This window comes from Microcaecilia unicolor, chromosome 1 (assembly GCF_901765095.1).
Source record: "Microcaecilia unicolor chromosome 1, aMicUni1.1, whole genome shotgun sequence".
Lineage (NCBI taxonomy): Eukaryota > Metazoa > Chordata > Amphibia > Gymnophiona > Siphonopidae > Microcaecilia > Microcaecilia unicolor.
Window position 1 is genome coordinate 644446160 of NC_044031.1, and position 26454 is coordinate 644472613.

At 46.5% G+C, this 26454-nt stretch overlaps 1 protein-coding gene across 2 annotated transcripts in view; it reads right to left on the bottom strand.

The window, feature by feature from the left end:
* Window positions 1-26454, bottom strand: part of LOC115482310 (transmembrane protein 176B-like) — a 220363-nt gene that overhangs the window by 170749 nt on the left and 23160 nt on the right. Inside the window, exons 2-4 of one of the 2 annotated variants that reach the window (XM_030222022.1) lie at window positions 25820-26048; window positions 21972-22082; window positions 15109-15165 (exon numbers count right to left, since the gene is read on the bottom strand). The exons of the other annotated variant lie outside the window; for it this stretch is intronic. Of the exons in view, the coding sequence (XP_030077882.1) occupies window positions 15109-15165; window positions 21972-22082; window positions 25820-26032 (381 nt within the window). The 5' untranslated portion in view covers window positions 26033-26048. The remainder of the gene's footprint in view (window positions 1-15108; window positions 15166-21971; window positions 22083-25819; window positions 26049-26454) is intronic. 2 annotated transcript variants of the gene reach the window in all.

Here is a 26454-nt window from a genome sequence, read left to right on the forward strand (position 1 = left end):
CTCCAAAGGTATTAAAATATCTGTTAAATGTAATCACTGAAGAGGGTAAATTGAAATCAATTCAGGAGCTACAGAGGCCCTATTGCCTTGCCAGCCTCCCACTATTTTGCCTATTTGCAATTGCATCATATGTCATTGTTGCAGTGGACTGATCTTACTGAGGATGTACAAGAAACTCACAGAGGCCCTAACACTGGGAGCTTAGCAAGAGGTGCCTCCTAGAATTTCACCACAGATATCTTCAGGACACTACAACTGATATTATGGGACTTTGGCAGAGGAATGACCTGAGATCTCTCCTATCCAAATTTTACCAAATATACTTCAGAGCTCACCTACATAAAGCGAATGCTACATACCTGTAGAAGGTATTCTCCGAGGACAGCAGGCTGATTGTTCTCACTGATGGGTTGACGTCCTCGGCAGCCCCCTCCGTCGGAAAGTTTACTAGCAAAGGCCTTTGCTAGTCCTCGCGCGCCCATGCGCACCGCGCATGCGCGGCCGTCTTCCCGCCCGAAACCGGCTCGAGCCGGCCAGTCCAGTATGTAGCAAGACAATACACTTTAAGGGAAGACTCAACTCCAAAGGGGAGGCGGGCGGGTTTGTGAGAACAATCAGCCTGCTGTCCTCGGAGAATACCTTCTACAGGTATGTAGCATTCGCTTTCTCCGAGGACAAGCAGGCTGCTTGTTCTCACTGATGGGGTATCCCTAGCCCCCAGGCTCACTCAAAACAACAACCATGGTCAATTGGGCCTCGCAACGGCGAGGACATTAAAGAGATTGACCTAAAAAATTTACCAACTAACTGAGAGTGCAGCCTGGAACAGAACAAACAGGGCCCTCGGGGGTGGAGTTGGATCCTAAAGCCCAAACAGGTTCTGAAGAACTGACTGCCCGAACCGACTGTCGCGTCGGGTATCCTGCTGCAGGCAGTAATGAGATGTGAATGTGTGGACAGATGACCACGTCGCAGCTTTGCAAATTTCTTCAATGGAGGCTGACTTCAAGTGGGCTACCGACGCAGCCATGGCTCTAACATTATGAGCCGTGACATGACCCTCAAGAGCCAGCCCCGCCTGGGCGTAAGTGAAGGAAATGCAATCTGCTAGCCAATTGGATATGGTGCGTTTCCCTACAGCCACTCCCCTCCTATTGGGATCAAAAGAAACAAACAATTGGGCGGACTGTCTGTGGGGCTGTGTCCGCTCCAGATAGAAGGCCAATGCTCTCTTGCAGTCCAATGTGTGCAGCTGACGTTCAGCAGGGCAGGAATGAGGACGGGGAAAGAATGTTGGCAAGACAATTGACTGGTTCAGATGGAACTCCGACACGACCTTTGGCAAGAACTTAGGGTGAGTGCGGAGGACTACTCTGTTATGATGAAATTTGGTGTAAGGGGCCTGGGCTACCAGGGCCTGAAGCTCACTGACTCTACGAGCTGAAGTAACTGCCACCAAGAAAATGACCTTCCAGGTCAAGTACTTCAGATGGCAGGAATTCAGTGGCTCAAAAGGAGGTTTCATAAGCTGGGTGAGAACGACATTGAGATCCCATGACACTGTAGGAGGCTTGACAGGGGGCTTTGACAAAAGCAAACCTCTCATGAAGCGAACAACTAAAGGCTGTCCTGAGATCGGCTTACCTTCCACACGGTAATGGTATGCACTGATTGCACTAAGGTGAACCCTTACAGAGTTGGTCTTGAGACCAGACTCAGACAAGTGCAGAAGGTACTCAAGCAGGGTCTGTGTAGGACAAGAGCGAGGATCTAGGGCCTTGCTGTCACACCAGACGGCAAACCTCCTCCAATGGAAGAAGTAACTTCTCTTAGTGGAGTCTTTCCTGGAAGCAAGCAAGATGCGGGAGACACCCTCTGACAGACCCAAAGAGGCAAAGTCTACGCCCTCAACATCCAGGCCGTGAGAGCCAGAGACTGGAGGTTGGGATGCAGAAGCGCCCCCTCGTCCTGTGTGATGAGGGTCGGAAAACACTCCAATCTCCACGGTTCTTCGGAGGATAACTCCAGAAGAAGGGGGAACCAGATCTGACGCGGCCAAAAAGGAGCAATCAGAATCATGGTGCCTCGGTCTTGCTTGAGTTTCAACAAAGTCCTCCCCACCAGAGGGATGGGAGGATAAGCATACAGCAGGCCCTCCCCCCAATCCAGGAGGAAGGCATCCGATGCCAGTCTGCCGGGGGCCTGAAGCCTGGAACAGAACTGAGGGACTTTGTGGTTCACTCGAGATGCGAAGAGATCCACCAAGGGGGTGCCCCACGCTTGGAAGATCTGGCGCACCACTCTGGAGTTGAGCGACCACTCGTGAGGTTGCATAATCCGGCTCAGTCTGTCGGCCAGACTGTTGTTTACGCCTGCCAGATATGTGGCTTGGAGCACCATGCCGAGACGGCGAGCCCAGAGCCACATGCTGACGGCTTCCTGACACAGGGGGCGAGATCCAGTGCCCCCCTGCTTGTTGACATAGTACATGGCAACCTGGTTGTCTGTCTGAATTTGGATAATTTGGTGGGACAGCCGATCTCTGAAAGCCTTCAGAGCGTTCCAGATCGCTCGCAACTCCAGAAGATTGATCTGTAGATCGCGTTCTTGGAGGGACCAACTTCCTTGGGTGTGAAGCCCATCGACATGAGCTCCCCATCCCAGGAGAGACGCATCCGTGGTCAGCACTTTTTGTGGCTGAGGAATTTGGAAGGGACGTCCCAGAGTCAAATTGGAGCAAATCGTCCACCAATACAGGGATTTGAGAAAACTCGTGGACAGGTGGATCACGTCCTCTAGACCCCCAGCGGCCTGATACCACTGGGAGGCTAGGGTCCATTGAGCAGATCTCATGTGAAGGCGGGCCATGGGAGTCACATGAACTGTGGAGGCCATGTGGCCCAGCAATCTCAACATCTGCCGAGCTGTGATCTGCTGGGACGCACGCACCCGCGAGACGAGGGACAACAAGTTGTTGGCTCTCGCCTCTGGGAGATAGGTGCGAGCCGTCCGAGAATCCAGCAGGGCTCCTATGAATTCGAGTTTCTGCACTGGGAGAAGATGGGACTTTGGGTAATTTATCACAAACCCCAGTAGCTCCAGGAGGCGAATAGTCATCTGCATGGACTGCAGGGCTCCTGCCTCGGATGTGTTCTTCACCAGCCAATCGTCGAGATATGGGAACACGTGCACCCCCAGCCTGCGAAGTGCCGCTGCTACCACAGCTAGGCACTTTGTGAACACCCTGGGCGCAGAGGCGAGCCCAAAGGGTAGCACACAGTACTGGAAGTGGCGTGTGCCCAACTGAAATCGCAGATACTGTCTGTGAGCTGGCAGTATCGGGATGTGTGTATAGGCATCCTTCAAATCCAGAGAGCATAGCCAATTGTTTTGCTGAATCATGGGGAGAAGGGTGCCCAGGGAAAGCATCCTGAACTTTTCTTTTACGAGATATTTGTTCAGGGCCCTTAGGTCTAGGATGGGACGCATCCCCCGTTTTCTTTTCCACAAGGAAGTACCTGGAATAGAATCCCAGCCCTTCTTGCCCGGATGGCACGGGCTCAACCGCATAGGCGCTGAGAAGGGCGGAGAGTTCCTCTACAAGTACCTGCTTGTGTTGGAAGCTGTAAGACTGAGCCCCCGGTGGACAATTTGGAGGTTTTGATGCCAAATTGAGGGTGTATCCCTGCCGGACTATTTGGAGAACCCACTGATCGGAGGTTATGAGAGGCCACCTTTGGTGAAAAGCTTTCAACCTCCCCCCGACCGGCAGGTCGCCCGGCACTGACACTTGGATGTCGGCTATGCTCTGCTGGAGCCAGTCAAAAGCTCGCCCCTTGCTTTTGCTGGGGAGCCGTGGGGCCTTGCTGAGGCGCACGCTGCTGATGAGAGCGAGCGCGCTGGGGCTTAGCCTGGGCCGCAGGCTGTCGGGAAGGAGGATTGTACCTACGCTTACCAGAAGCATAGGGACCAGTCTTCCTTCCCCCAAAAAATCTTCTACCTGTAGAGGTAGAGGCTGAAGGCTGCCGGCGGGAGAACTTGTCGAATGCGGTGTCCTGCTGGTGGAGACACTCTACTACCTGCTCGACTTTTTCTCCAAAAATGTTGTCCGCACGGCAAGGCGAGTCCGCAATCCGCTGCTGGAGTCTATTCTCCAGGTCGGCGGCACGCAGCCATGAGAGCCTGCGCATCACCACACCTTGAGCAGCGGCCCTGGACGCAACATCAAAAGTGTCAAACTCCTCTGGCCAGGAATTTTCTGCACGCCTTCAGCTGCCTGACCACCTCCTGAAAAGGCTTGGCTTGCTCAGGGGGAAGAGCATCAACCAAGCCCGCCAACTGCCGCACATTGTTCCGCATGTGTATGCTCGTGTAGAGCTGGTAAGACTGGATCTTGGCCACGAGCATAGAAGAATGGTAGGCCTTCCTCCCAAAGGAGTCTAAGGTTCTAGGGTCTTTGCCCGGGGGCGCCGAAGCATGCTCCCTAGAACTCAGCCTTCTTTAGGGCCAGATCCACAACTCCAGAGTCATGAGGCAACTGAGTGCGCATCAGCTCTGGGTCCCCATGGATCCGGTACTGGGACTCAATCTTCTTGGGAATGTGGGGATTACTTAGTGGCTTGGTCCAGTTCGCAAGCAATGTCTTTTTCAGGACATGGTGCAAGGGAACAGTGGATGCTTCCTTAGGTGGAGAAGGATAGTCCAGGAGCTCAAACATTTCAGCCCTGGGCTCGTCCTCCACAACCACCGGGAAGGGGATGGCCGTAGACATCTCCCGGACAAAGGAAGCAAAAGACAGACTCTCGGGAGGAGAAAGCTGTCTCTCAGGAGAGGGAGTGGGCTCAGAAGGAAGACCCTCAGACTCCTCGTCAGAGAAATATCTGGGGTCCTCCTCTTCCTCCCACGAGGCCTCACCCTCGGTGTCAGACACAAGTTCCCGAACCTGTGTCTGCAACCTCGCCCTGCTCGACTCGGTGGAACCCCATCCACGATGGGGGCGTCGAGAGGTAGACTCCCTCGCCCGCATCGGCGAAGCTCCCTCCGCCGACGTAGTCGGGGAGCCTTCCTGGGAGGTGGCCGCGGTCGGCACCGCACGCGGTACCGACGTCGGGGACCTCAACCTGGGCGATGGGCCAGCCGGCGCCACGCTCGACGGTACCGGAGGCGCAAGCACCGCCGGTACCGGAGGGGTAGGGCGCAACAGCTCTCCCAGAATCTCTGGGAGAACGGCCCGGAGGCTCTCGTTTAGAGTGGCTGCAGAGAAAGGCTGAGAGGCCGATGCAGGCGTCGACGTCAGAACCTGTTCCGGGCGAGGAGGCTGTTCCGGGCTGTCCAGAGTGGAGCGCATCGACACCTCCTGAACAGAGGGTGAGCGGTCCTCTCGGTGCCGATGCCTGCTGGGTGCCGAATCCCTCGGCGACCCAGAGCTCTCGGTGCCGACATGGGGAGGAGACCGGTGTCGATGCTTCTTCGATTTCTTCCGAAGCATGTCACCGGAGCTCCCCGGCACCGACGAGGAGGACGTAGAATCCATCCGTCGCTTCCTCGGGGCCGAGACCGAAGAGGGTCGATCCCGGGGGGGCTGTACCGCAGGAGCCCTCAGGGTAGGAGGAGACCCACCCGAAGGCTCACCGCCACCAGCAGGGGAATGGACAGCCCTCACCTGCACTCCTGACGATGCACCTCCGTCAGACGACATCAGCAGACAAAGTCTCGGTACCACCGACGTCGATACAGTCGCCCGATGCCTCGGCGCCGATGCAGAGGTCCGATGCCTCGATGCAGTCGATGGAGCGGCAGCCAGGGAAGATGGTCCGGACGCTGACGACGTCGATGCACTCGATGCCTCCGGTGCCGATGCCGACGAAGAGCCCGAGAACAAAACGTTCCACTGGGCTAATCTCGCTACCTGAGTCCGCCTTTGTAACAGGGAACACAGACTGCAGTTCTGAGGGCGGTGCTGGGCCCCTAGACACTGAAGACACGCAGAGTGCCTATCAGTGAGCGAGATTATCCGGGCGCACTGGGTGCACTTCTTGAAGCCGCTGGAAGGCTTCGATGTCATGGGCGTAAAAATCACGCCGGCGAAATCAAAAGCCGAAATGGCGAAAATTGAAGCACCAAAATTTAGAGGGAGAAAAATCTCGACCGAGGCCAAAAGAGGCCTACCCCGACAACGAAAGAAAACTTACGGGGCAAACTGAGAAATACGGGAAGGGCAGAAAACCCGAAAGGGTCTTCCGGACACTACCGGAGCGCTTCCCGAACTTTTTCTAAGGAAAAAAAAAGGACAAAAACACGTCGAAAAGGACGCGCGAGGTCGACTCTCTGGGGCACGAACGGCGTAACACGACCGTACCGAGTGCGGACGAAAGAAGACTGGCCGGCTCGAGCCGGTTTCGGGCGGGAAGACGGCCGCGCATGCGCGGTGCGCATGGGCGCGCGAGGACTAGCAAAGGCCTTTGCTAGTAAACTTTCCGATGGAGGGGGCTGCCGAGGACGTCAACCCATCAGTGAGAACAAGCAGCCTGCTTGTCCTCGGAGAACTAAACATATGATTGTTAGAAATATGTAATTTATCCTTAAAAATCGAGCGTGGTATCGGAAGATTGGAGGGTGGCCAATGTAACGCCGATTTTTAAAAAAGGTTCCAGAGGAGATCTGGGAAATTATAGACCGGTGAGTCTGATGTCGGTGCCGGGCAAAATGGTAGAGACTATTAAGAACAAAATTACAGAGCATATTCAAAAGCATGGATTAATGAAACAAAGTCAACATGGATTGGGAAATCTTGCCTCACCAATCTACTACATTTCTTTGAAGGGGTGAACATGTGGATAAAGGGGAGCCGGTTGATATTGTGTATCTGAATTTTCAGAAGGCGTTTGACAAAGTACCTCATGAAAGACTCCAGAGGAAATTGGAGAGTCATGGGATAGGAGTTAGTGTTCTATTGGTGATTAAAAACTGGTTAAAAGATAGAAAACAGTGAGTAGGGTTAAATGGTCAGTATTCTCAATGGAGAAGGGTAGTTAGTGGGGTTCCCCAGGGCTCTGTGCTGGGACTGCTGCTTTTTAACATATTTATAAATGACCTACAGATGGAAGTAACTAGTGAGTGGAGAAGTGGCCTAGTGGTTAGGGTGGTGGACTTTGGTCCTGGGGAACTGAGTTCGATTCCCACTTCAGGCACAGGCAGCTCCTTGTGACTCTGGGCAAGTCACTTAACCCTCCATTGCCCCATGTAAGCTGCATTGAGCCTGCCATGAGTGGGAAAGCGCGGGGTACAAATGTAACAAAAAAAAAATTGTTGATGACACAAAGTTATTCAAAGTCATTAAATCACGGGAGGACTGTGAAAAATTACAAGTGGACCTTACGAGACTGGGCGTCTAAATGGCAGATGACGTTTAATGTGAGCAAGTGCAAAGTGATGCATGTGGGAAAGAAGAACCCGAATTATAGCTATGTCATGCAAGGTTCCACGTTAGGAGTCACGGACCAAGAAAGGGATCTAGGTGTCTGTTGATGATACGTTGAAACCTTCTGCTCAGTGTGCTGCTGCGGCTAAGAAAGCAAATAGAACGTTAGATATTAGGAAAGAAATGGAAAAGAAAAATGAGGATGTTATTATGCCTTTGTATCGCTCCATGGTGCAACCGCACCTTGAATATTGTATTCAATTCTGGTCGCCGCATCTCAAAAAAGATACAGTGGAATTAGAAAAGGTGCAGAGAAGGGTGACGAAAATGATAAAGGGGATGGGACGACTGCCCTATGAGGAAAGGCTAAAGCGGCTAGGGTTCTTCAGCTTGGAGAAAAGGCGGCTGAGGGGAGATATGATAGAGGTCTATAAAAATGAGTGGAGTTGAACGGGTAGATGTGAAACGTCTGTTTACGCTTTCCAAAAATACTAGAACTAGGGGGTATGCGATGAAGCTACAATGTAGTAAATTTAAAACAAACTGGAGAAAACTTTTCTTCACTCAACGTGTAATTAAACTCTGGAATTTGTTGCCAGAGAATGTGGTAAAGGCTGTTAGCTTAGCGGAGTTTTAAAAAGGTTTGGACGGCTTCCTAAAGGAAAAGTCCATAGACCATTATTAAATGGACTTGGGGAAAATCCACTATTTCTGGGATATACAGTATAAAATGTTTTGTACATTTTGGGGATCTTGGGAGGGAGGAAGAGGGGATGGTTACTCTGTATTGTTGTTCTGCTTGCTGTTTTCATAGTTAACTGGAGATCAACAAAAAATTAACAAATTATTGTATAGCTTTGCATTTGATATCCCTACCAAAGTCAATGGCATTTTCCTTATTCCCCCATCACATGCCGATCGAGTACACTGCTCATACTGGGTTGGATTCTGCCAACAGAATCGGTCTGATGCCAAGTCGCCAAGATTGAAAAATTGCCATTTTTTCAAATGCATCACAACTGAAACACAGTCAGCCGTGATGGGCGCCCAGATTTCGACCTAAATCGGGAGATGGGCGCCCATCTCGCAAAGGCACCCAAATCTGTATAATCGAAAGCCGATTTTAGGCGCCTGCAACTGTACTCCGTCGCGGGAACGAACGAAGTTGATGGGGGCGTGTTGGAGGCTGTTTTTAGCGTGAATTTAGGTCGCTTTTTTTGGACCCTTTTTTTCCCTAACAAGTCCCAAAAAAGTGCCCTAAATGACCAGATGACCACCAGAGGGAATCTGGGATGACCACCCCGACTCCCCCAGTGGTCACTAACCCCCTCCCACCCAAAAAAAAAAAAAAATTTTAAACAACTTTTTTTTCCAGCCTCTATGCCAGCCTCAGCTTCATCACAACAGTAGGCAGGTCCCTGGAGCAGCTGTTAGTGGGTGCAGTGGACTTCAGGCAGGTGGACCCAGGCCCACCCCCCCCCCTACCTGTTACACTTGTGGTGGTTAATATTGAGCCCTCCAAAAAACCCCAAAACCCACTGTATCCACATCTAGGTGCCCCCCTTCAGCCATAAGTGCTATGGTAATGGTGTACAGTTGTGGGCAGTGGGTTTGGGGGGGGGGGGGGGGGGAGGGGATTTGGGAGGCTCAGCAAGGGAGCTATGGACTTGTGAGGTATTTACCTTTTTTTTTCCTTACCTTTTACAAGTGCCCCCTAGGGTGCCGGTTGGTGTCCTGGCATGTGAGGGGGACCAGTGCACTACGAATCCTGGCCCCTCCCACGACCCAATGCCTTGGATTTGTTCATTTTTGATCTGGGCGTCTTCGGTTTCCATTAATTGCTGAAAAACGAAACCGCCCAGCTCAAATCCGCACATATCCGATGCATTTGCCGGGCACAAACCGTATTATCGAAAAAAAAAGATGGACCGGCTTTTGTTTTCGAAAATACGGTCTATCCCGCCCTTTCACGTACATAGACGCCCATGGAGATGGGCGTTCGCGTTCGATTATGCCCCTCAGTGTCACGTAATAAGGGTATGGGGGGAGGGTCACGTGATGGATTGAGAGGGAAGAAGACGCGTTTCTAATCTCTCTCGGGCCGCCCTCTCCCACAACCCCGTTATAGCAACGAATTACCGGGAAAAACCTTAAGAATCGCATAGACTCAACGTTTATGGACCCCTTTGTAGTGCGGGAAAGCAGAATAATGCCGAACAGAACAGTAAAAAAGGAGCCGGAAAAACAACGAGGCCAGATCGAAGGCAAGATGGCGGCGAGCCCGAAACCAGAGGCCTCTACAACATTTAATGCTGACCAGCTGCAACAGCTTACGGAAGTGATACAGACAGCGATGGCACCACAATTCAGAAAACTGTCTGACCAGCTGGCCGGGATGGAAACCCGCCTCGATGAGACGGTTCGTAGAACTGGGGAATTAGAAGTGCGGGTGTCAGACATCGAGGACGCTGAGACGGCCAGAGAAACCGTAGTTAAAGAATTGCAGCGGGAACTCGGCGCCTTAACCCAACAAGTGGACGATCTGGAGAACAGATCTAGGAGATCGAACCTAAGAATAATAGGAGTCCCAGAATCGATCCCAGACCGCTCCTTACTCACCCAATTAGAACGCTGGCTAAAGAACGAATTCGCGCTCTCAGATAGCGCAGGGCCGCTCTGCTTGGAGCGAGCGCATCGCCTAGGAAGGCAGAACAACACAAGAACCAGGCCGAGAATAGTGATTATCAAAATTCACAACTTTATTCATAAAGAGTAAATACTGCGAGGGGCCCGGCAAAAATGGGACACTATGGAACTCGAGGGGTCACCAATAAAGGTGTTCCAAGACTATTCTTTAGCGGTACAAGAAAAAAGAAGAGCCTTTGGCCCCATCTGTAGAAGACTAGTGGAAAACAAACAGCGTTTTCTTCTTTTGTACCCAGCGCTACTGAAGGTGCAAATAGAGGGATCCTGGAGAACCTTTGCAACCCCCCAAGAAGCGCAAACAGGATTAAAATATGATAATGCAGTGAGCCCAGGACAAGGTTGATGGCCTACTTCACAACGGGGCCAAATCTCACACGGAGACTGACTTAGCCGAGAAGCAGGACTGCACTCAAAATTACAGTCTAACCAATTATATCAGATGGAGTTTAAGTGAATGTCAGTATGTATACAAAGCATGTATGAATAGAAGTTAATGACAAATAAGTTATAACGGAATGTTTGATTAACACAGTTAAGGGGGGGAGAGGGAGCCCGCCATCTTTAGACCTTTTCTCTCCTAACCGATATTCGGGAACGAGAGTATGGGGTCCATGGGAGGGGGAGGAAGACGGCAGGGGGGAAGGGAGGGAGGGTGGGTAGGGGGGGAGGAAAGTGTGTCGGGCAGGAGCAGGGAGGCATTGTCACAGGGAAGGGGCTTAGGTAACGATGGGAAAGTGCGACATGGTATTCAGAGGAGGAGTGTTACTTATGAAGAAGAGCAAGCAGCAGAGGGCGACCTTTGTGAGAGAAACAGGAGGACCCGGGTGAGCTGGGAACCAGGGTCCCCAAATGATATATACGACTGTTATAAAGAGCTATTAAATATATCTTATGGCTAGAAATACAATCACAAGATTCTTGATCTGGAATGTGGGGGGAGTCACCACGCCGATAAAACGAACTAAGATTCTCTCAGCCTTAAAGAGGCACAAAGCGGATGTGGTCTGCTTGCAAGAAACCCGCTTGTCCCCAGAGGAACACCAAAAACTGAAACAAGGTTGGGTGGGAGAAGTACATTCCGCATCAGCTGAAGGGAGGAAAAGAGGTGTAGCTATCCTGCTTAGGAAGGGGCTGATAGCCAAATCACAGTTGGTGGACAAGGATCCCCAAGGCAGGTTTGTGATAATACATCTCTGGTTACACCATAAAGAATACCTAGTGATAGCGGTGTATGGACCAAACATATATGACAAGACATTCTATGACTGTATAACTCGTACATGCACACTTTACAAATCCTTGCCTGTAATACTAATGGGAGATCTTAATTTAGTAGCAGACCCTCTGTTAGACTGTTCAATCCCAAGGCACGCAGCGCGAGGGGGACCACAAGCGAGAGCACTACACCATTTTATGCAGGAGCTAGATGTAGTAGATGCATGGAGGACATTACATCCGGAAGAGCGAGACTTCACACATTTATCCAGGATAGACTACATATTAATTGATAGGAAGATATTCACACAAATAGAGACAGTGAAAATCGGCCCAGAAGAAATCTCGGACCATGCAATGGTCTGGGCTGACCTAAGGACCCCAGATAGTGACCATAATGCTGCGGGCTGGCGCTTCCCATCCTACCTAGCCACGAACTTGGATTTTAGGACATTCTTGCAGGGAAGATGGGAAGAATATGAAAAATTTAATAGCGAGTACAAGAACCGCCCTGCCATATTTTGGCCAGCGGCAAAAGCAGTTCTCAGGGGGGAGATAATTGCATACGTAAGTGGGCGCGAACAAAGAATGACAGGGGCCATTATAAACATGGAAAAAAAACTTCAAAAAGCGAAACGCAGATTTATTCAGACCCCCAGCAACCAAAGTAAGGAACAAATGCAGGTGGCTCAAATAGCATTAAACACACTACTTCAAGAAAGAGCCGCAAAAGCACTAGTCCTCAGGAAATATAATCTTAAAAGATTCGGTAACAAGACAGGGACCCTTTTAGCCCGACTAGTTAAACGCAGGGGTGGAACGCGGGTAATCACAGTGGTAAAGGACAAAGAAGGAACTCCACAATATAAGAGGGAGAAGGTGGCGCAGGTCTTCCACAATTTCTTTAGCACAATGTATAAACAAGGGCAAACCCCAGTCATGAGCGAAATGCAGGCCTATTTTCGTAAGGCAGGCATGACTCAGCTGACTAAAGAGGAAGCGAATGAGTTAGAAAGCCCCATAACAGCAAAAGAGTTACAAACAATCATCAAATCTTTACCATCACACTCCGCTCCAGGCCCTGATGGGTACACTGGCGAGTTCTTTAAGTTAATGGGACCCTCAGTATTAGGAGCCCTACAAGATTTCCTTGAAGATGCGGTGACTCGACAATGCTTTCCGCCGCATGCAAATGAAGCTTTGATCACCTTAATTTTAAAACCAGGGAAACCAGAGACATATGCAGACTCATATAGGCCAATCTCCTTAATAAACGTAGACATTAAGATACTAGCTAAGTTGCTATCAAATAGACTGCACCTATATATTCCCCGCTTGGTGGGATCTGAACAGGCAGGGTTCGTGCGCAATCGACATTCGGTAGTGAATGTTAGACGTTTATTACTTGCTATAGGACACTGTCAACAAAAACAGATAAAAGCTGCACTGATCAGCCTAGATGCTGAAAAAGCTTTTGATAGCGTAAACTGGGAGTATTTATTTGCAGCACTCCAATACACAGGGATACAGGGGTGGGCTTATCAAGCCATCCAAACTTTATATACACACCCAACAGCTGCGGTATTGGTCAATGGGGTGCGTACCCCACAGTTTCCCATCTGGTGGGGGACCAGACAAGGCTGCCCTCTATCCCCAGCATTATTCTTGCTAGCTGTCGAGCCCCTCTTAAGAACCCTGACTAAAGAAGAGGGAATTACAGGTGTAGAAGTGGGAGGAGAGAGGGTTAAGGTGATGGCCTTTGCTGATGATCTACTGATAGTGACAACCAACCCAGAGAAATCAGTGCGTACCCTGATTCAGAGAACCACATGTTTTGGGGATATCTCGGGATTTAAGATAAACTTACAGAAATCCTCTATCATCCAAGTGTACCCTCTGGGAGTGGGGAAGTGGAAGACGGAGGGGAGCCAGTTGAAAACAGGGGTAGAGATTAAATACTTAGGGGTGCGGATTTCACAAGACCTGAATAAGCTTTACGACCTCAATATTCAACCCTTGCTTTCAGAGACAATGACAAAACTGGCACAATGGCAGACGCTGCCCATCTCGCTCGTAGGGCGAATAGGCCTGTTTAACATGATGATAATACCTTGCTGGCTGTATGTATTCCAAATGTTACCATTGTACTTGAAAGGTACAGATGAGAAAAAATTGAACTCAGTGCTGACAAAATTCCTGTGGCGAGGAAAGAGGCCGAGGTTGCCCCTTGCTATGGTTTGCACTCCAAAAGAATACGGAGGAATGGGTTTATTAAACATCAGATCCCTTACTATAGCAAGTGCCATGAGACATTTAAATGACTGGTTTAGAGGCACTACAGACTTCTCAGCAACCAAGATCGAACTAGAGTTGTTTAGACCATACCACTTTAGTAGCCTACTGCATGGTATGAAATGTAAAATCTCACCAATATTGATGGCCTCTCATATACTACCTACAGCCCAAAAAACATGGCGGTGGATCTGCAAACTTCACCATTTCTCTCATAAAGTAACCCCTTTGTTACCGCTTTGTGGCAACCCAGCTTTCCCACCAGGACTTATTTACAGAATATTTAGTAGGTGGAAAGAAGAAGTGATTTTTCTACAACACATCATAACAGAAGAGGGGAAGCTGCAATCTTACACAACCTTACAGAACTCACAGCTGTTAGGACCAAAAGACCAATTGTTTTACTGGCAAATAAAACACTATATCGAGTCTCCCCTGGGAGGCGTTAACAGAAGATGTGCAGGAGGAGCTACCCTCAGCGCTCTCCCTAAACTCTCAGCAGAAGGTACCGTTGCTCTACCATCACAGGCACATTAAGGATACTAAGCTGGAATTAGACTATGCCAAATATGCCAAAGAATGGGAAAAAGACCTACCAATACAGTTAACAGCCCGTGTTTTTCAGGAACACGTTCTATCTCTAAAGCAGATGACGACTTGGGCAGACCTATGGGAGCTCCAGTATCGATTTGCGCTGCGGCTTTTTGTTCCACCCCGAAGAGCTTTTCATATGGGATTGTCCCCAGATGGTGCCTGCCCTAAATGCAAAGGGGATGGAGCAACTCTGGGACATATGTTTTGGAGTTGTCCGAGAGCTGCTCAGTTTTGGTCCAGATTGCTCAGTCAAGTAGAATCTTTGTGGAAAGCAAAATGGAGATACTCGCCACTGCTGCTGTTCGGCAAACCAGAGATTAGCCGACCTGGACCTAAAGGATATCTAGCATTTGTGAAAAGAGCTATTATGATGGCTAAGAAAACGATCCTGATTGACTGGCTTGAAGTAAAAGGCCCATCAATACAGATATGGAGAACTCAGATGATAACCTTGATGAGAATGGAACGATTACAGGCCAGAGAGAAGCCTCACCAAGAGTTTGAACTATTTATGGACAGATGGAGCCCATTCCTGAGCACAATGCCCTCTGAAGCGAGAAGCCAGATATTGAATATGTAATATTGTATTCCTGCTGTATTTGTATCCTGTTCAATTTAGGGGGGAGGGGGGGTAGATAGGCGGGTTGGGAAGTAGTAGAAGGGGGGAAGGGAGGAGTTAGGGGGTAAGCTGGGGAGAGGGAGAAAATATGATACAAGAGCTTTGTGGACTGTCATATGAAAGTTATGTTTTTGTTATTCTCAATGATAATAAAAAAAAAAAAAGATTTAAATATAAGGGTATGGGGGGGGGGGGGGGGGAGGGAAGAACCTCAGTAGAATGTTAAGGCAAACTACACATCTTTAATTGCACATCTACTCACCCAGCAGCGGGTTGGACGCCTCTCAGTGAGAACTGAAACTACCCCAGACAGTATGAACTGTGAAAGGAACAAAAAAGAAGTACATTGTAAGCAAAACCAGTGTGTGCAACACTATACACTTGTGCACAAGGAGATTCAGGAGTTAACAGGATGGATGCAATAATGTTCCCTGTTCTGCTGGATTTAAGTTTACATGCGACTTATCCTCTCCAATGTTTAAAGTTCTTATTGGGCTTGTGCAGTTTACAAAATTATTTGTAAAGAGGAACAATGAGTGAGGTCTTAAAGTCTGCAGATGACAAAATTATTCAAAGTTATTAAGTTACATGTAAACTGAGAAACTGCAGGGGGATCTTGCAGGACAAGGATTGAACAGCATAAAGTTTCACTAAAACAAATGCAAAGTGATGCACATAGGGAAAGAACAAAGCAAACTACACAACACTTGGTTCCACATTAGGGATTGCCATCTAGAAAAAAAAAAAAAAAAAAAAAAAAAAAAAAAGAAGATCTAGATATCATCACGGACCATACATTGCTGTTACATACTGATAGAGATTTCAGTTAAGAAAGTCAACAATAGTGGGAATTAGGAAAGTACGAGAATAAGGCAAACAAATCTTATTGTGTCTCCCTCCACATGTATCTGGAAAGGTAGCAGAACTAGAGTACAGAGAAGGGCAACCAAAACAATGAAGGGGGATGAATGACCAAAAGGTACCAGTACCAGATTCTTGGGAAGGCTAAACAGGGCTAGCTCAGGGAAATGTGGCGCCCTGAGCCAACTTTTGCTTTGGCTCCCCCACCCCCCCATGCAAAATTTTGCTAGTTGTGGCCAGCATGTTTGCCCATTTTCCCAAAAAGATCAAAATATCATTGTCTGCATCACAAACACAGTTAACGGTCCATTTCATTAACAGGCTTCAAAGTAGAGAATGACGGGGACAAAGTTTGTCCCCGTCCCCGTGTCATTCTCTAGTACAGCATTGCTATGCTGTTAATGAGATTATAAGTCCTGTGGGTGAATCTCTTCATAAAGGTGGTTAATAAATCCCAATAAAAATCTGTATCAGAGTATATTAAGCAGACTACTGTATTTTTACCTTTAACTCTCCCTCCATTAGACCACCAGTACCATATTGCTGACTTTCCTCCTACCTCCCTACACACCTCAGCTAGAAATTGTCCCTCTGCATCGAAGGCGACATCTCGCAAAGCAGTGCTGGCATCAGCTCCTCACCAGTGCTAGAGAAAGTTTTCTGGAAAACTGGAAGAGCCCAATCCAGAAGTTAGGGGCTTGTAGCTGCATTCCTACCACTGGTTCAGTCTTGTGGTTTATGTTAGTCAGAGAAGTTTGTAGGAGAGGAAGGAGCTGGAAAAGGGGACATAGACCTCCTGTCTCCAGGCCTGCAATGGCTTGCAAGTGGCACCATGGTTTTTTCCTGGCATGGTATATTGGGCAGTTTCATTCTTGTTTCCATATGATAATGTCTGGACTAGAGTTCCACCAGCTATGAGAGAATCTAACACACTGTCCCCACCCCCCGGGGGGGGGGGGGGGGGGGGGAGAACTGCTTGTTCCAGCTGGAAAAAAAAAAAAAAAGTGTCATCTCAGACAGTTAAAACAAGAAAATTGGTAGTGAATCTGTAGGGCAGCGTTTCCTAAGTGGGTCCTGAAGTACCCCTTGCCAGTAAGGTTTTCAGGATATCCACAATGAATATGCATGAAGAGATTTACATATAATAAGCTCTACAGAGCAGGGACTGTCTCTCTATGTCAGGTGTTCAGCGCTGCGTGCGTCTGATAGCACTATACAAATGTTAATAATAATAATAATATTATAATAGAGGCAGTGTTCATACATATTCACTGTGGATATCCTGAAAACCTCACTGGCAAGACGGTACTCCAGGACAGACTTAGGAAACACTGCTGTAGGGCATTAGTTCACCCAGCCATTGTATTAAGGTGCTGTTAAGAGTACAGATCTCTTTACTGTTGGTTTTACATATAGAATTACTTATTTGGCTATATATTGTAGCTTTTCTGGATAAGGTTTGTATACATTTGCACTGCTATTTCTCATTGTTTTATTTGTGACTTGCTGCATTGTTCTTATTATGGTTAAAAAAAAAAAAAATTGTCACTAGGTGCCCTATGAAAGGGGAACCCACCATCATTCCCAGGGGGACCTAAATTCCAGAAGGGATTCCAGGAAGGAATGCTGAGAGAAGATCAGAAGCTATATTTCCCACACCACCACCAGCAGGGGTCTCGTTACTGGAGAATGTAAATGAAGTCACTACCAGAGAGCCCTGAAGGAGAATCTTCTTCCTGCTCCAAAGAGCACCACTGGAGTAAGATTTAGCCTTGGTACTTCATGAACCCGTCACGAAATGCCTAGCCACTCGCCTGGTGTTACTCCATGGCCACTTAGAGGGTCTATCCCCACCACAGCTCAGGTCTACCTGCACCTGCCGCTTGTGCTCTATACTAGCACCCTCCTCCCACCAACTGGGTCACAACCACTCCTGAGCGAAGTCTCCCACTCTCAAATTATCCCCAGTGATTTCTAGGTTACTGGGCCACACTCCCAGTGGTCTCAGTTCCCAACACACAAACCACTAGGATTCTTTTTCTGAGCCCAGACAGGCAGGGTGAACAAACAAATGTGTACTTTCAGAACTTGAACAGTGGACAGAAAATGTGCAATCAGCTGAAAAAATGGAAAACCAGAAAACTAAACATTTGTTTACTTTCTAGAAAGTACCTGGGAAGATCGGGACATAATTGTTCACTGTGCCTCAAAGAGATCCTACACTTTTCTTCCTAGCTAGGACTGGCGCAACAGCTAATACTACTGAGTAATTTCAGGCCAACCAGAGCCCAGAACAACATTCTAAAAACTGATTACATTACTACAGGCATTTCCTTTATCTGTGTTAACTAAAAGAAGGGAAAGGTTAGTTCTAACAGATTAAAAAACATACCATGCATCACCTGCTGGCCAAACTAGGGAAGTACACTCAAGAATCAATAAAGGCAATTCTGCAGGTTCAACTGTTCTGTCACATCCCCTTATTATAGGAGAAATCCAGGAGGGGTTACATGCCAAGGCACCCAAGTACACCGTCAATTCTCTTTGTGGCAGAGTCCAGCAACATAAGTATTGCCATACTGGGAAAGACCAAAGCTCCATCGAGCCCATCATCCTGTTTCCAACAGTGGCCAATCCAGGTCACAAATACCCAGCAAGATCCCAAAAATGTACAAAGTTTTACTGCTTAGCCCAGAAATAATGGATTTTCCCCAAGTCCATTTAATAACGAGTTATGGACTTTTCCTTTAGGAAGCCGTCCAAACCTTTTTTAAACGCCGCTAAGCTAACCGCCTTTACCACATTCTCTGGCAACGAATTCCAGAGTTTAATTACACGTTGAGTGAAGAAAAGTTTCTCCGATTCGTTTTAAATTTACTACATTGTAGCTTCATCGCATGCCCCCTAGTCCTAGTATTTTTGGAAATCGTGAACAGACGCTTCACATCTACCTGTTCAACGCCACTCATTTTATAGACCTCTATCATATCTCCCCTCAGCCACCTTTTCTCCAAGCTGAAGAGCCCTAGCCGCTTTAGCCTATCCTCATAGGGAAGTCGTCCCATCCCCTTTATCATTTTCGTCGCCCTTCTCTGCACCTTTTCTAATTCCACTATATCTTTTTTGAGATGCGGTGACCAGAATTGAACACAATATTCGAGGTGCGGTCGCACCATGGAGCGATACAAAGGTATTATAACATCCTCATTTTTGTTTTCCATTCCTTTCCTAATACGTAGCATTCTATTTGCTTTCTTAGCCACAGCAGCACACCGAGCAGAAGGTTTCAATGTATCAACGATGACACCTAAAATCCCTTTCTTGGTTACTGACTCCTAACGTGGAACCTTGCATGACATAGCTATAATTTGGGTTCCTCTTTCCCACATGCATCACTTTGCACTTGCTCACATTAAACGTCATCTGCCATTTTGACGCCCAGTCTCATAAGGTCCTCTTGTAATTTTTCACAATCCTCCCATGATTTAACGACTTTGAATAACTTTGTGTCATCAGCAAATTTAATTACTCCCATCTCTAGGTCATTTATAAATATGTTAAGAGGCGGTCCCAGCACAGAGCCTTGGGGAACCCCACTTACAACCCTTCTCCATTGAGTATACTGACCATTTAACCCTACTCACTGTTCTCTCTTTTAACCAGTTTTTAATCACCAATAGAACACTAACTCCTATCCCATGACTCTCCAATTTCCTCTGGAGTCTTTCATGAGGTACTATGTCAAATGCCTTCTGAAAATCCAGATACACAATATCAACCGGCTCCCCTTTATCCACATGTTCACCCCTTCAAAGAAATGTAGTAGATTGGTGAGGCAAGATTTCCCTTTGCTAAATCCATGTTGACTTTAAATTTGTCTCACTAATCCATGCTTTTGAATATGCTCTGTAATTTTGTTCTTAAGTCTCTACCATTTTGCCCGGCACTGACGTCAGACTCACCAGTCTATAATTTCCAGGATCTCCTCTGGAACCTTTTTTAAAATAAAAAAAAAAATCGGCATTACATTGGCCACCCTCCAATCTTCTGGTACCACGCTCAATTTTAAAGGATAAATTACATATTTCTAATAGCTCCGCAAGCTCATTTTTCAGTTCTATCAGTACTCTGGCATGAATACCATCCGGTCCAGGAGATTTGCTACTCTTCAGTTTGTAGAACTGCCCCATTATATCCGCCAGGTTACAGAGAATTCATTAAGTTTCTCCGACTGTCAGCTTCGAATACCATTTCCGGCACCAGTATCCCACCCAAATCTTCCTCAGTGAAGACCGAAGAAAAAATTCATTTAATCTCTCCGCTACGGCTTTGACTTCCCTAATCGTCCCTTTTACTCCTCGGTCATCTAGCGGTCCAACCGATTCTTTTGCTGGCTTCCTGCTTTTAATATATCTAAAAAAATTTTACTAAGTGTTTTAGCCTCGAACGCAATCTTTTTTTCGAAGTCCCTCGTAGCTTTCCTTATCAGCATTTGACTTTGACATTCCTTATGCCGTTTATTATTTTAAGTCGGTTCCTTCTTCCATTTTCTGAAGGATTTTCTATTAGCTCTAATAGCTTCCTTCACCTCACTTTTTAACCACGCCAGCTGTCGTTTGGTCTTCCGTCCTCCTTTTTTAATACGCGGAATATATTTGGCCTGGGCCTCCAGGATGGTGTTTTTGAACAGCATCCACATCTGATGTAAATTTTTGACCCTCACAGTCGCTCCTCTAAGTTTTTTCACCGTTCTTCTCATTTTATCATAGTCTCCTTTTTTAAAGTTAAATGCTAACGTATTTGATTTCCTATGTATACTTGAAAGCTAATATCAAATCTGATCATATGATCACTGTTATCAAGCAGCCCCAGCACCATTACCTCCCGCACCAGATCATGCGCTCCACTAAGGAGTGGGTCTAGAATTTTTCCTTCTCTCGTCGGCTCCTGTACCAGCTGCTCCATAAAGCTGTCCTTGATTTCATCAAGGAATTTTACCTCCCTAGCGTGTCCCTATGTTACATTTACCCAGTCAATATCGGGGTAATTGAAATCACCCATTATTATTGTGTTGCCCAGTTTGTTTGCGTCCGTAATTTCCTTTAGCATTTCTGCATCCGTCTGTTCATCCTGGCCGGGCAGACGGTAGGTAGTACACTCCTATCATTATCCTTTTCCCCTTTACACATGGAATTTCAATCCACAGTGATTCCAAGAAGTGTTTTGTTTCTTGCAGAATTTTCAATCTATTTGATTCAAGGCTCTCTTTAATATACAATGCTACCCCTCCACCAATTTGATCCATCCTATCACTACGATATAATTTGTACCCCGGTATGACAGTGTCCCACTGGTTATCCTCCTTCCACCAGGTCTCAGAGATACCTATTATATCTAATTTTTCATTTAGTGCAATATATTCTAACTCTCCCATCTTATTTCTTAGGCTCCTGGCATTCACATAGACATTTTGAACTGTGTTTGTTGCTCCTATTTACATCATGCTTAGTACTTTGACAGTACTAATTTGCAATCTTGTGTCTGATTTTATTTAGGGACACCTGATCTACTATGGTCTCTTGTGCAACCTATCAGGATACCCTATCTTCCCTGTTTTGGTGGTATCTTTGAAAGATACCTTATCCTGAACCATGCGCTTTTGAGCGACTGTTGGCCTTTCCCCCATTTCTAGTTTAAAAGCTGCTCTATCTCCTTTTTAAATGTCTATGCCAGCAGCCTGGTCCCACCCTGGTTAAGGTGGAACCCATCCTTTCGGAATAGGCTCCCCCTTCCCCAGAATGTTGCCCAGTTCCTAACTAATCTAAAACCCTCCTCCCTGCACCATCGTCTCATCCACGCATTGAGACTCCGGAGCTCTGCCTGTCTCTTGGGCCCTGTGCTTGAAACAGGTAGCATTTCAGAAAATGCTACCCTACAGGATCTGGATTTGAGCTTTCTGCCTAAGAGCTTAAATTTGGCTTCCAGAACCTCTCTCCCACATTTTCCTATGTCATTGGTACCCACATGTACCAAGACAGCTGACTCCTCCCCAGGACTATCTAAAATCCTAACAAGAGCTATGAGACAGGACACCACCACCAGCTGTGATATTCAGGATCAGCCCCTGAACCTCCTAAGCAACAGACTGGTGGAAATGTGTAAACATTAGACATTTTTTGTCTGACCATGCTACCAGATTTCTACTGACAGGATTAAAATCGGCTCAATTTTCAAATAAACAACTTCAGCATTTTGAATACTCACCGGGATACCAGTCCAGAAGAGGACTCCATTCCAATTTAATGGATTGGAGGGCACAAAGCAAATGAGAATTCCAAAGGCAAAGAAGATACTGCCAACAATTATCTGCACTACCTGTAATAGTGAAGACAAAAAGAATTACTAAAATTCTCGCTTTTAACATTCCCAAGTCAGCAGGTACATCAAGGGCCTAGTGTTCCAGGACCTTCTAAAACAGTCCTTTTCATTTGTGTGGAATCATTCTTCCTAAAGTCAGCATTTGTCCATTAAACCACCCATTTCATTTTATCTTGGGAAGAAAATATTTCTGATCTGCAATGATTTTAACCGGTTCCTTTTTGAGAAAACAGCCAGCCAATCTGCCCACGTTTTGTTTCTACTTTGACTCTAAGGTACCTGCTGCAATTTAGGTGAATTTCTTTAACCTGCTGGCACTCCAAGTAAACTGCATTTTGGTCTCAGGAATGCTCAGACATGCGAGACTTATACCAGACTCCAAATACAAGACAAAACTCTGCAGCCTCTTCCTGAAGCAGGGTGTAATTACCAATATGAATCTCTTTCAAACCTTATTCCCATACTTGTCCATTTCAATATCAAGTTACTCCAGGAAACCTGTACACTATCCCTTGCAGGCAAGTCTCTCAAGCCTTTTCCTTTTACATTTTTTGGCTGCTCCTTAGTATGCGAGTAGTCTAACAGTTTGGAGCAGCGGGCTGACGGGAGTCTGGTTCAAATCCCATTTTGGCTCAGATACAAACAGGGCCGCTTTGACCAATGGGCAAAAGGGGCAGCTGCCCTGGGCCCCTGGATAGGGAGCACAGTCCACAATTGCCCATTGCTAAAATTTAAGCCCAGACTCTCTCTCTCCACCCCCAGTGAATTCCACATCTATCCCTAACCTTCCTCCTAGTCCCCCCTTCCTTATGGCCCTCCATACTTTTTTTTAAGCGTCTTTGGTGACTTAGCCATGGTAGCAATTAAGACAGACTGTAGGCATCGGAGCCTTCCCTCTGAGCAAGGAGATTTAATATTTAATGACAGGCACATATCTTGCCCATTATCTGGGCTGAAAGCAGTGGGTGGAGCTTGCCGCTATATTGGCCAGAGCAAGACAATTGCTATCACTATTAAAAACAATAGCAAACTTATGAGGTTTAATAAAAACCTCACAGGTTTTGCATTCCTTCTGTTAGGAGATGCTGGCTACAGTGTGTGTGAACAAGGGAAGGGGTAAGCTGAATGTGGGGTTAAACAGAGAGAAAAGAGGCAGGCAGAACTGGTCGAGACTAAAGAACAAAAATTACAGAGCATATTCAAAAGCATGGATTAATGAAACAAAGTCAGCATGGATTTAGTGAAGGGAAATCTTGCCTCACCAATCTATTACATTTCTTTGAAGGGGTGAACATGTGGATAAAGGTGAGCCGGGGATGTTGTGTATCTGGATTTTCAAAAGGCATTTGACGAAGTACCTCATGAAAGACTCCAGAGGAAACTGGAGAGTCACGGGATAGGTGGTAGTGTTCTATTGTGGACTAAAAATTGGTTAAAAGATACAAAACAGGGTTAAATGGTCAGTAATCTCAATGGAGAAGGGTAGTGGGGTTCCCCAGGGGTCTATGCTGGGACTACTGCTTTTTAACATATAAGTGATCTAGAGATGAAAGTAACTACTGAGATAATTAAATCTGCTGACACAAAGTTATTCAAAGTGTTAAATCACAAGAGGACCTTACCAGACTGGGCATCCAAATGGCAGATAACATTTAATGTGAGGAAGTGCAAAGTGATGTATGTGTGAAAGAGGAACCCAAACTACAGCTACATAATCCAAAGTTCCACATTAGGAGTCACTGACCAGGAAAGGGATCTAGGCGTATATGTTGATACATTGAATTCCTCACTCAGTGTGCAGTGGTGGCAAAAGAAGCAAATAGAATGTTAGGTATTAGGAAAGGAATGGAAAACAAAAATGGGGAGTGGAACAGATAGGCGTGAAAATGTATTCTTTCCCAAAAAATACTAGGGCTAGGGGGCATGCAATGAAGCCACAAAGTAGTAAAATTTAAAACGAATCAGAGAAAATATTTCTTCACTTAATGTGTAATTAAACTCTGGAATTCATTGCCAGAGAATATAGTAAAAGCAGTTAGCTTAGTGGAGTTAGTTTAGCAGGGTTTAAAAAAAAAAAAGGCTTAGATAGCTTCCTAAAACAAAAGTCTGTAAGCCTTGGGGAAAATCCACTTATTTTAGGATAAGCAGCATAAAATGTATTTTACTGTTTCAGGATCTTGCCTGGTACTTGTAACCTGGATTGGCCACTGTTGGAAGCAGGATGCTGGGCTTGATGGACCTTTGGTCTGTCCCAGTATTGCAATACTTATTTACAAGGATTGGGATGCAGAGGGTGTAATACTGAAAAGGGGTAGATAAGGACACAGAGCAGATGTTGAACATGGGGGAAGATAGAGACAGATGGAGATGCTATGGTGACACTGAAGGATACAGGATGGAAAGGCTAGTTAGAACAAATAGGAATGCAGTGGGAAGACAGATGGAATGTCAAATGGACAGAAACCTTGCAAAAAGACAGGGAAAAAAAAAAGAAGCAGAAAAGGAGACACTGGGAGCAAAGTGAATGGGAAAAAAAATTCTCAAAGATAGAAAATCATTTTTATTTTGAGTGTGTCAGATTTTGGAAATGAACATCTTTGAAATCTTTTATTTCAGTTTCCATTTTTCTCTGCTTTATGCAGGGTCTGACTTAAGACACATCAGCTAAATCTTTTGCCTTCAACTATTAGTTATCTGTAGTCCCTTGTTTCAAATTTGTTGAGGGTCTGATTTGTGCATGTTTCAAAGGTGAAGTGCTCTGCTAGTATGTAGGTTCTGTATAGAGATCCATAGCATGGGTAAGGTTGACACTTGAGTCCTGGAAGTTAGTGGTGTTACGGTACGATAAGGTTCTAAATGTGGTTTTTGTACAAGTTTGTGCATAGTGTTTTGTTATGGAGGGTGTGTGTTGGCCTTACCGAGAGGGCTTTAGAAGATTTTGCAGGATCTGATGTGTGTCGAGGTGGTTGTCAATACAGCAGAATTGTGTCCGATTGTGTTTTAAATTGAGGCATTGCCTCTTGAGGGGTCTTTAAATACAGTTGAATTGTTTCCATAGATGTGTATGCAGCTTAGTGTTTAATTGCTTAAAATTGCAGGGCACAGAGCCAATGGCTCTGCTGTGTAGCCCCTTTCTGACATGGACTTCCTCTTTCTGAGAGAACAGCCAGGACTTCCTTTTTCTGACAGAACAGCCAGCATATACATCATTGGCATGGCATTTTTGCTTTTTTCTTTTTTTTGGCAGGGACTAAGTTTGCCTAGAGCCATAGGTGGTTAAAGCGGCCCTGGATACAGATAACCCCCCCTGAGGGCAGAAAAATACTGTTTCACATTACATTGAAGAACATGCATTAGCTAAAACCCCATATCTTTCCCCTTCCATGCCCACTATTAAAACGAACAAGTGATAAATGCATTCTCGCTTTCACTTCCCCCAAATCTCCACTGTGCAATTCCCATTCCCTTATAAAGAGGTTTGTAAGCTCACCGAGCAAGATGGTGCCAGTAATGCGATCTGAACCTGGTTTCAGTTTCACAGTTCTGTTCTCATTCCAAGAGTTATATTGCCCACCCCAGAATAAGCCTCAAGGTCAAGCTATAATCTCCATAGACTGTTAAATATGATCTTGGGTACAGTATAGGTAATGAGCTTTAAGAAAAGCTTTAAATTTTATATACTCAAGCGCAATACCCTACCCATATTTTCAATGGGTGAGAAGATAATCACTTACTCCAAGCGCTTTCTGCTCGCCCTTGGATACGGTAATTCTAGGTACAGATACTGTTTTGGCTCCCAGAGATCCAATACCATTACCCAGAGACTTCACAGACTCCATCAGGTACGCAAGGGATGAGCCTTGGTTTATGGTGATGTTAATAACCGTTCGGTCAGGGGCACTGGTTGTGACATCTGTACCGTTCACTCTCACGACGTCGGAGGACATGTTGTGTCAATGTTTGCTACAAGGCGAAAGCATAAAAATCACATGTGAATTGGCATAAGAATCTGTCTTGCAAGAAAAACCAAAAAGTTCCATAAAAACAGGTCACAAAGATTTATTAAGAATTTGTCACAGCATTCTTACTCACAGGAGTAACAGCTAAAATCCAAATCAAGTATCAAGATTGCTGGTGGATTTATATAGGTTCTAATCACAATAGTACCGACTTACAGGCCACAACTCCCATGGTAAAGCCAACAATGCAGATCCCATACCACTGGAACAGTGCAGAAGGTAAAATTAGGTCCTACCTGATAATTTTCTCTTTTATAGTCGCAGCAGATGAATCCAGGAACTCGTGGGTTGTATCCGCCTGCCAACAAGAAAGCAATGATCCTGGACGTCCAGTCCCTCAGCCCTTCAGT